Below are 11,028 nucleotides of genomic sequence, written 5' to 3'. Positions count from 1 at the left end.
GTTCAAAAGCATCAATTCTTTGGCACTCAGCTTTCTGTATAGTCCAACTCTCATATCCTTACATGACTACTGGAAAAAGCATAGCCTTGACAAGATGGATCTTTGTTGGCAAAGTCTCTACTTTTTAATTCATTCAGTCACGTCCAACTCTTTGTGACCCCATGGACTATATCTTGCCATGCATCTCTGTCCACGGGGTTTTCCAGGCAAGAGTACTGGAGAGGGTAGCCTTTTCCTTCTCTTGGGGGTCTTCTTGACCCAGGGATCAAACCTGGGTCTCTTGCACCAGAGGTGGATTCTTTACCATCTGAGCCACCAGTACTGGAGTTAAGTATGCATATATGTGTTGGTTGTTCATGTAGATTATGAGCTTCTTGTGTGTAAGACTCTTTATATTATTCATCTTTGTATCCCACAGTGATTGGTATAGTTCCTTTCCAATAAATATCTTTGGATGCATTCATTGGATAACCAAAACAGAAACTTTGAGGAAAATGGGAGGGAGTTCCTCAAATTCACAGAAAGAAACAATGATAAAGGATATTGGACAGTGGTGGCTCCTTCTCCTGGCAAGGAAGATGGGGAAAATGTCCACTTGTAAAGAAGGAATTGAACTGAATTTAAAACATGCTCTAATGGGCTTTGGTCATATGTGTACAATGTTGTGCTGGGAAACTTGAGGACAAGGCCAGAAGAGGCACACGGTGGAAAATGACTGACCAGCTCAGAAACACTTGCAACATTCAGACTACAATTTTCATGTTCATACAGTGAACTTCCTGAGGATAGACATTAAGTCTCTCCTTTCCTAATGCCTCAGTAGTACAAGTGCTCTATAGAAAGGTGTGGTTGTACAGAAATATTGTTCACTATTCTATGTATTAACAGATTGAGGTTTTCAGATTTATTTATTTTTAATTGAAGGATAATTGCTTTACTATATTGTGTTGGTTTCTACCATACATCAACTTGAATCAGCCACAGCAGACTGAGATTTTTTTTTAATGTAAATCATTAATAGGCTCATTCTTCTAGCCTAAATGGAATATAGTCACAAACTTAGAATCTGTTCATATGTAGTTTGAGCAACATATTCACCAACCTTAGGTGTTTTTTTTTTTTTTTTTTTTTGCAGAAAGTAAGGTTGTTTTTCATAACAATAACCAAAAGTCACTGGCAAATTGCAAAGAGAAAACTTGTTACCTTAAGCATGTATGTATTTGCTACAAATACATGTGTATTTGATTGTAGCAATTCTTACAGTGATATCAGAATATTTGGTTAACCAATCCCCTCCCCCCCATTCTCTGACCTGGTAAAATGACATCACACGTCTATGCAGTACAGCTAATCCTAAAGTTTCCAATATTCATATAGGTAAATCCTAAGGCTTTTGTGAAACTTTTTACTCTTTTTTTGAATCTACCCTTGCTTCAGTGTATCTACTGAGGAAACTACTCATTATTTTAAAACACCTTTAACAACATCTCTATTCAGTTGGAGATCCCCAATACCCTCTTGATCTATGTGTTCTATTGAACATTCATAGCTTCCCAAAGTTAGTACTTGTAATTCAGTAATTTGAATATAACATATTTAAGTGCTGAGATGTTTCAGCAAATTACTGTTATCACAGTACAATATATGAAATCAAAACTAGACATTAAGATGCTTAATAGAGAATTAGTTTATTCTCTTCTAAGAGCAGTAATGTAGTCCTTCAGGAGGAGATTTTCTCCACCCATAATCCTGAAGGCAGTATTTGGAGGGTAAGGCACTTCTTTTGGAAAATCAAAAGAACAGGAATAGTTACTCAGACTTCAGGCCAAGTTAGACCTCCTTCCAGGGCCTGATGGGCAATAGACCACTATATGATAACAGGAGCACTTTATAATCCGCTTCCCATGATAAGCCTCTTTTCCTCTTTGAGAATTTAGCAGAGATGTTTGGGTTGCTGATTCTAAGGGGCTGAATAGGAAGGGCAACCATTCATTCAGCACATACTTCTTTTCTCCTTAAGATCACATAAAATGTGTTACTGAACATCAAGAAACTGGGGTCTGAGGCCATGGGGTGGTCCTTTTTGTAGACCACCTAGCTTTTTTTTTTTTTTTTTGCCCACTAGGAGCCAAGCTAAATAGAGAAGAAATGAAGGAGCAGGTAGAAGCTTCTACCGTAGTCACAATCATTTCTTACCTCAATGGAGGACTTTTGTAATTTTGAAAGGGTGTCCCATGAATGTTAGTTCAGTTGTTTCACAAAACAGCTTCACATGCTTTTCTCAGGCCAGTTCATATAAAAAGTGAATCATCCCATCCTTATTCCTAATCCAAAATAGATCTTCTATCTAGGTATTATCTAGGATGAACAGAGTAGTCATTTTCTCAAGAGCATGGTAACTGCATGGACACTTTGCTCTCTTTATTAAAAACCACTCAGTTCATTAAACATTTATTGGCCATCTACTATGTGCCAAGCACTGCTCTGAATGCTTGTGGTTCTGAGATGAATAAAACAAATCCTGGCCTTAAGAAGCTTATGATCCGTCACCACTCAATTATACTGCAGGAAGCGGAGGAAGTATGGAAGAGGAAAATTTAGCCAGGTTTGGGATTTAGAGAAGACTGCCTGCATTTTGGAAAAGGAAATGGCAACCCACTCCAGCATTCTTGCCTGGAGAATCTCATGGATAGAGGGGCCTTCTGGGCTACATTCCATAGGGTCACAAAAAGTTGGACATGACTGAAGTGACTTAGCAGCAGGAGCAGCAGCCTGAGTTTTAGGCCAAAGGATTGTTATCATCAGGCTCATTAAAGAACTCACTTCCAATCACTGACTGCTGCTGCTGCTGCTGCTGAGTTGCTTCAGTCATGTCCAATTCTGTGCGACCCCATAGATGGCAGCCCACCAGGCTCCTCTGTCCCTGGGATTCTCCAGGCAAGAATACTGGACTGGGCTACCATTTCCTTCTCCAATGCATGAATGCATGCTAAGTTGCTTCAGTCATGTCCGACTCTGTGCAACCCCATGGACAGCAGCCCACCAGGCTCCTCTGTCCACGAGATTCTCCAGGCAAGAATGCTGGAGTGGATTGCTATTTCCTTTTCCACCAATCACTGACACAGGACTGCAAAGTTTGAGCTTATAGAGAAGTCAATGGTTAGCTGTTGTCTCTGGCTGACTGCTGCCTCGGTGCATCCTTCCAGGAATTTGGTGGGATACCTGAGGCTACCACTGGTCAGCAGTGCCAGCAGACAGGAGTGAGGCTGAGCTGGAACCTGTTACCTCTGTCCACCACTGTCGTTGTTTAGTCACTAAGTCATGTCCGACTCTTTGTGACCCCATGGACTGCAGCACACCAGGCTGCCCTGTCCTTCACCAGCTCCCGGAGTTTGAACAGACTCATGTCCATTGAGCTGGTGATGCCATCCAAACATCTCATCCTCTGTGTCTTCCAGGAAAAACCAGAAGAATAATGACTGCAGCTTCATTTCTGCTTTCCAAATCTCCCCAAAGTTCCTCTAACTTGGAATCATATACATAAAGAGATTCTGGGAAACATATTTCTCAGGCTGGCAGAGCATATTTCATCACAAGGACTAAAACAAGGGAAAGAAAAGAGCAGCCAGATATTTGTGTAAGAATAGAACAAGTTTGGCCACGTGACGTAGGGAGACGAAACTGCAGAGATGTTGGGAGTGAACTGGGAGCACCTTCTGTGCCTATTAAAGGCTGAATTTCACCCATTAGGTGAGGGGGAGGCATTGAAATAGATTGAAATTTCCAATACTAGATTTTAACTGTTTCCTCCCCATCATATTATGCTTTGGTTTTAATATACATAGGAATGAAAGGATGCAAATTAGAGACAATTCAGTATAAGTATTATGTATAATACCACCTTTCCAGGATTATTGCTGAGCTAGGAAGTGGTTACATATAAGCTGTGTTAGCTGCTCCTGTCTCTCTTTACACACTAGTCAAAATAATCCATGTGGACTCTTGAATGGCCTTTGGGATACCAGATGTGGCTTGTTTAGAAGAAGGAGATGAAAGAAAAGATGTAAAACTAGGAGCTGGTATTTCTGAACAGTCTGTTTTGTGGTCTCGGTTCAGGAGAAATTGTAGGATCTACTTCATGGAAATACTTGTCCCTAAATCTGTATTGACTAGGAAAAGCTTATTTTTTTCTAATATGCATTGTTTTAGAGGTGAGTGTATTCATATGATATTAATAGTTGAACCTCCAATTCGCAAGACAAATGGATTGTGCATTTTCTTGTGCTTGTCTTTTACATCTTAGTCCGTCACCTTAAAACCACACACAATGCAAGTTTCTGACAGTCAACACTGACTTTGCAGAGAAGGGGGAGGTACATGCCAAATTCCTTTCTTTCTTTTTGGACTTCCCACCTTGTCCTACAGGCCCTGCTGCTAGATATAATCCACTGAATTCTATCATTTTTGTGACATCAGTTTAATTTGCACTGTGGAATGATTTCTCCAAGGCTGCAAAGAGACATTCCATCCTCTGGATATTTGGTACCAAGAAACAGAAATAGCAGAGTATGATTGAACATTTTCCTCGATATTATCTCTGTGATATACAGACATATGAGTCTAATCGTAGATAGTCTTATCAATGGGGAAACAAAGGGAGGAAGAGGATCAGTGATGACCTAGAAAGTGGCAGAACGGGAATCTAACTTTGCTATGTCCAGGTGAACTGTTTCACCTTCTGTGATTTCTTTAACCAGCACAAAATGGAGAGCTTAAAAAGAATCCATGATGAATCCAATGTAGGAGTCACAAACCGAAGGGCTTATGATCAATTATTCTCAATTACTTCTCATGCTGGGAGAAAAATACATAATCTTAAAGCAGAAGAGATATATGGAACATACTTAAAGTAAAATTAAGGAAAATAAAATGTAAATCCAGTGTCTTTAAATTTCATCTCTAATTAATTAGCAGGATAAATGATCCTATATTGAGAAGGAGCCTTAAACTACTGAGACTTGTGAACTGTGCAAACTAGGTCCCTGGGTACTCCTTCAGTACTAATTTGTTTCGCATGCCGAAGTAGAGGAGCAGCTTCTATTTGGAGTATAAAATCATTACCTGCTTGTACATCTGCCATCTTTGCTAAAGGAAGTGAGTGCTATGTACCTTATGTCACCTGCTAAAAGAAGACCTCCTTTCCATGAAGTGATTCTGACTCTTCTGTAAGTAGCTTAACAGCTCAGAGTACAATTTTATTAGACTTTGTTTAGAATTTCACAGACCAGTGACTAGACTAGATAGGAAAATGCCTTTTTTATTTGTGACAGTTCCCCCAGGATGTGTAAACATTGTGTTATCTTTAGAACTTGTGTAGCACGCAGAGCTAAAATAGGGCAATTCTATTCATTTAATTATTTGTATGCTGAATTCTTTTCCTGAGGAGAGTTGCCACGTAATTCAGCAAGCTTACTCTTTGCAGGGAAGGGATGGAGACACAGATGTCGAGAACAGACTTGCGGATGTAGCAGGGGATGGTGAGGATGGAACAAACTGAGAAAGTATCATTGACATGTATCCACTATCATAACCAGTGGGAGGTTGCTGTATACCACAGGGAGCCCAGCCTGGTGCTCTGTGATGACCTAGAGGGGCAGGAAGGTGGGAGGTATAAGGGAGCTTCAAGAGGGAGGGAGTTATAGTTATGACTGATTTGCGGTGTTGTACAGCAGAAACCAATGCAAAATTGTAAAGCCATTACCCTCCAATTAAAAAATAAATAATAAATGGAATATATTTTAGTAATAAAAAATTCAGTCTTGCAATCTGAGACCACATTGATGGACCTTGAGGACATTATGCTAAGTGAAATAAATCAGACAGAAAAATAAATACTGTGTGATCTCACTTATATGTAGAATTTAAAAAAACAAGCTCATAGATACAGAGAACAGATTGGAAGTTGCCAGAGACTGGGATTGAGTGAATGGGTGAAGGGTGTCAAAACATTCAAACATCCATTTATAAAATAATTAAGTCATAGGGATGATGACTGAAGTTAATATTACTGTACTGCATATTTGAAAGTTGCTAAGAGAGTAGATCTTAAAAGTTTTCATCATAAGAAAAATTCTGTAACTATGTGCAATGTTGAATGCTAACTAAACTTAGTGTGCAAATCATTTCATAATATAAATATATAGAAATATCAAAACATTATGTTGTTCTTGAAACTAAGTTAAGATTACCTGTCATTATGTGTGTGTTAGTCGCTCAATCATGCCCGACTCTTTGTGACCCCATGGACTGCAGCCCACCAGGCTCCTCTGTCCATGGGATTTTCAGGCAAAGACACTGGAGTAGTTTGTCATTTCCTTTTCCAAGGGATCTTCCTGACCCAGGGGGATCAAACCTGGGTCTCCTGCAGTGCAGGAGATTCTTTACTGACTGAGCAACCAGGGAAGTCCCATATGTCATTATACCTCAATATAAATAAATAAATTAAAAACAGCTTACTCAGTTGATTTTATTGACAGTTTATTTAATTCTTAGGAGGAGCCAGAAGTTACATCTTCCCAACTAATGATTTATTAGCAAGAATTAATTCTTCCCTGGTTCAGACTCAAAAATAATTTTATTTTTTACCCAGTTTTATTTAGAAATAATTGACCTACAGTGCTGTATAAGTTGAAGTACTGTATAATTTAAAATTTCTCCTTGTGAGGAGAACTCTTAGGATTTGCTCTCCTAAGAATTTCCATGTATAACATACAGCAGTGTTAATTACATTTATCATGTTGTATTTTATATCCCAGGTACTTATTCATCTTATAACTGAAAGTTTGTATCTTTTTGACTATTTTCATCCAATTCTCCCTCATCATTTTAATCTCGCTTTACATTTGACAGCAGGTACATTTTCAAAATGGAAGAGACACCTCTCAATAATTTTATACTCCCTACTGTGAAATAATTAGCTTTTTATTTGAGGAAATATGTACTTACATCCTTCTTCTCTTTACTTAAGGATATTGTCTCTGGTAGTTTTAAAAGTGCTTAGTCAGACAAACCAGGGCTAACAGAAGTAACTCTTCTGGGACCTTGAGTCCCATGCTGTATTTAATTTTCAAGGCACAGTTGATTCAAATCTTCCTTTGGTTCTTCCTGTAGATCTCACTTTTTAGTCGTTTATCAGATAAATTTTGTTGTTGTTGCTGTTGTTGGGGACAGGCAACTCTTCCCAGAAAGAGAAGAGGAGGAGAAACCATAAATGAGTGTGGTCCTCAACCAAGATGCTGAAGAACGCCCCGAGACTTTCTGCTACCAGGTGAATGGGTCTTGCCCCAGGACAATCCATCCCCTGGGCATCCAGCTGGCCATCTACCTGTCCTGTGCAGCAGGTGTGCTGATTACAGTCCTAGGAAATTTGTTTGTGGTGTTTGCTGTGTCCTACTTTAAAGCACTTCACACTCCCACCAACTTCTTGCTGCTTTCCCTGGCCCTGGCTGACATGTTTCTGGGTCTGCTGGTGCTGCCCCTCAGTACCATCCACTCCGTGGAGAGCTGCTGGTTCTTTGGAGACTCTCTCTGCCGCCTGCATACCTACCTGGACACCCTCTTCTGCCTCATCTCCATCTTCCATCTCTGTTTCATTTCTATTGACCGCCACTGTGCTATCTGTGAGCCCCTACTCTATCCCTCTAAGTTCACGGTCAGGGTGGCCCTCAGGTATATCCTGGCAGGCTGGGGGCTGCCAGCAGCTTACACCGCCTTCTTGCTCTACACAGACATGGCAGAGAGAGGGCTCCACCTGTGGCTGGAAGAGATGCCTTGTGTGGGCAGTTGCCAGTTGCTGTTCAATAAGTTTTGGGGCTGGCTAAACTTCCCTGTGTTCTTTTTCCCGTGCTTCATCATGATAAGCTTATATGTGAAGATCTTTGTGGTTGCAACCAGGCAGGCTCAGCAGATCAACAACTTAAGCAAAAGCCTGGCTGGAGCTGCCAAACGTGAAAGAAAAGCTGCCAAGACCCTGGGCATCGCCGTGGGTGTGTACCTTTTGTGCTGGCTTCCCTTCACTGTCGATACGATGATCGACAGCCTCCTTAACTTCATCACACCACCGCTGGTCTTCGACACGTTTATCTGGCTTGCTTACTTCAACTCAGCCTGCAACCCCATCATCTATGTCTTTCCCTACCGGTGGTTCAGGAAGGCGCTGAAACTTCTCCTGAGTCGGGAGATCTTCTCGCCACGGACTCCCACAATTGATTTGTACCAAGATTGACCGAATGCAGGCTTGTTGTTTTTCAGCCACTAAGTCATGTCTGACTCTTTGTGACCCCATGAACTGCAGCACCCCAGGCTTCCCTGTCCTCTACTATCTCTCAGAGTTTGCTCAAACTCATGTCCATTGAATCAGTGATGCTATCTAACCATCTAGGGAAAGGGTTTTGCAAAAAGCACGAATGGAATGGTGAAGGTGAGCTGTGTGGTGTTGGGAGTGTGGGCAGGCTTCCAGGGCAGCATGGTTTGAGCAGTGGGGAAAAAGACAAACTTCTTATTCTGGGAAGAGATACAGCATTCTTCTCCTTCGATGTTTCTATAGAATATATGGAAAGGAGAGAGTGCCATCCTCTAAATGTTTATTGGATATTTCAAAACTCTGTGCAAATATTAATCTCCTCATTTATTACTTCCTTGGAGACAACTAAGATGCAGAAGTGAAGGGAAAGAAATACAGAGGGCAGTTTTCTGAGCTCCTGTCCTGATCCTGCAACCTGGCAGCGCCAGGTCAGGCTATTTTGACAATATCTTACCCCTCCCCTCACGAATTTCTCCATCAGAAAAAATCAAGGGTTTGTACTCTTTGCTCTCTAAGATGTCCTTAAGTTCAAATAATTGAGCTTTGTATAACTGAACTTTGGGAAAGATTGTTTGCATACTAATTTTGCATCACTTTTCATAATCATGGTCAAATGTTCAGACTGTCTCTTTTTAAAAATGGTCCCTTTAAAAATGCTGTCTCCTTGGAACCGAGTTGCTAAACAGGTTGATGATAAGCCAGGTTTGTTTCAATGTCTGTTCCAATGCTCAATGAGTAAATGTATTATATTCTTGAAGGAATGTTTTCTTCTTTTTTCTTTAATAATTGAAAAATGAAAATGTCTGGTATATTTGTAAAGTGATGATGCTTCACATCTCACCATTTTAATATTTTCTCCTTTTAAAAAGTCATACAAGTTAGACCCATTTTTCCAGAGACACTGGTATGTGTATTTTCTACAGAAAAATAAGTTATTTATGCCACATGCTTGCTCAGAATTGAATCATTCTTTACAGGAGCTATTATTAGGAAGGATGTGTCTTTTATGTTCATATTGTTTCTGTTTTCTTCCTAAATATTTCCCTAAAGGTCTCTAGTCAGTCTAATTCCATATATCTTAGTGACTTTTTCAGATTAATAATTACTTACTTGGAAAACTATTTGTAAATTAATTTTAAGTGTCTAGTGTACAGATATATAGATGATATTATAGATGCAGATACAGACATAGACATAGCAATCAATAAATAAAGAAGCAAAAGTCATATTTTGGCAATGAAGTTAGCTAAAGTGGATTTCTTTCTTTTAATTTTTGATGGAAGGATAACTCTTACCGATCCCACTCTTTCATAATTAAAAAATACATTTGTTGTAAAAATATTTTCCAATATATTTTTAATGTTTTTACTTTTATTTTTTAACAGCAAAAACATTTTGTATTGGGGTATAGCCAATTATTGTATTAACAATATTAATAATAATGTATTAACAACATTGTATTAACAATGTTGTGATAGTTTCAGGTGAACAGTGAAGAGACTCAGCCATACATATACATGTATCCATTCTCCCTGAAATCCCCTTCCCATCCAGGCTGGCAAATAACATTGAACAGAGTTCCATGTGCTATACAATAGGTTTTTGTTGGTTATCCATTTAAACTATAGCAGTGTTCATGTACACACTGCTATATTCAATGTATTTTTTAACACTTAATACTTCTTTGAAAGTAATTATTCTTTCTTTTGCATTTAACTCAAGCATTATGAGATAAATTACAAATGAATTACAAATTCAAATTATCTTAGTACTACAGTTTTAAAACTTTAAGGAGCTTGGAATACTGTGTCTTAGATGTAACAATAAATATAATTTGCAAAGTATGTCAGTCATTATTTTTAAAAACACATTTTCCTCTTCCCTTCCTAGAATACATCGATACCCATTCCCAATCCATTAGGTATGGTGCTGTCTGTCCTGAAAGTAAGAATACTTAGCAGCTTCACAAAGTGGAACTCTACAAGTCAATCACATCCACACAGCAGGAAATGATTCTGCTTTTGTATGAACCTGACCATTATTTTTCCTCTAAATATCTCTCAATTTAATTACATTGTTTTCTTACAATTTAGTCAAATCAGGTTATAGCTCATCCCAGCAGGTAGCATCTCAGAATATAGAAAACACATGAATGTATATGTGCTCAGTCACTTCAATCACGTTTATTTGCAACCTCATGGACTGTAGCCTGCCAGGCTCTTCTATCTATGGAATTCTTCAGGCAAAAATACTGGAGTGGGTTGCTGGGCCCTCCTAAAGGGAATCTTCCCAACCCAGGGATCGAACCCAGGTCTCCCTCATTGCAGTCAGATTCTTTGTATTGCTTCTGAATAGCTCTGTTCTGTAAAGTTAGTTCTGCAGAAGGCATTGGGAACCAAAAGGTCACACAAACAGTGGCCTACAAAGTGTGTGAAAGCAGCTGGTCCTTCCCCCACAGACCTTTACAGTTTGCATGGATTTCCTCTGCAACTCTGACGGCTGAAAATTTGGAATTGTAGGGAAAGGATTTGAGAATCAAAGACAAGGAACACATCATCCTCAGTCTTGGCCCTTGGCACCTATCACAGGATGGCACTGAGACTTTGTCTTCTCTACTTCCGCCTCTATTTCATGCTTCTTTCTGACTGCAGTCTCCCCTGTTCCCT

The 11,028-nt window shown here is 39.5% G+C and overlaps 1 protein-coding gene across 1 annotated transcript; it reads left to right on the top strand.

Annotated features, from left to right (window-relative positions):
* Positions 1 to 7,270: 7,270 nt before the first annotated feature.
* Positions 7,271 to 8,369, top strand: TAAR5 (trace amine associated receptor 5). The gene has a single exon (XM_002690252.2). The coding sequence runs from the start codon at positions 7,271 to 7,273 to the stop codon at positions 8,282 to 8,284; it is 1,014 nt and encodes a 337-aa protein (XP_002690298.1). The 3' UTR covers positions 8,285 to 8,369.
* The last annotated feature ends 2,659 nt before the right edge of the window (positions 8,370 to 11,028 follow it).

The sequence above is a fragment of the Bos taurus genome, chromosome 9 (genome assembly GCF_002263795.3).
Source record: "Bos taurus isolate L1 Dominette 01449 registration number 42190680 breed Hereford chromosome 9, ARS-UCD2.0, whole genome shotgun sequence".
Lineage (NCBI taxonomy): Eukaryota > Metazoa > Chordata > Mammalia > Artiodactyla > Bovidae > Bos > Bos taurus.
Note: the sequence above shows the minus strand (reverse complement) of the source record. Positions and strands in the feature narration are given on the sequence as shown.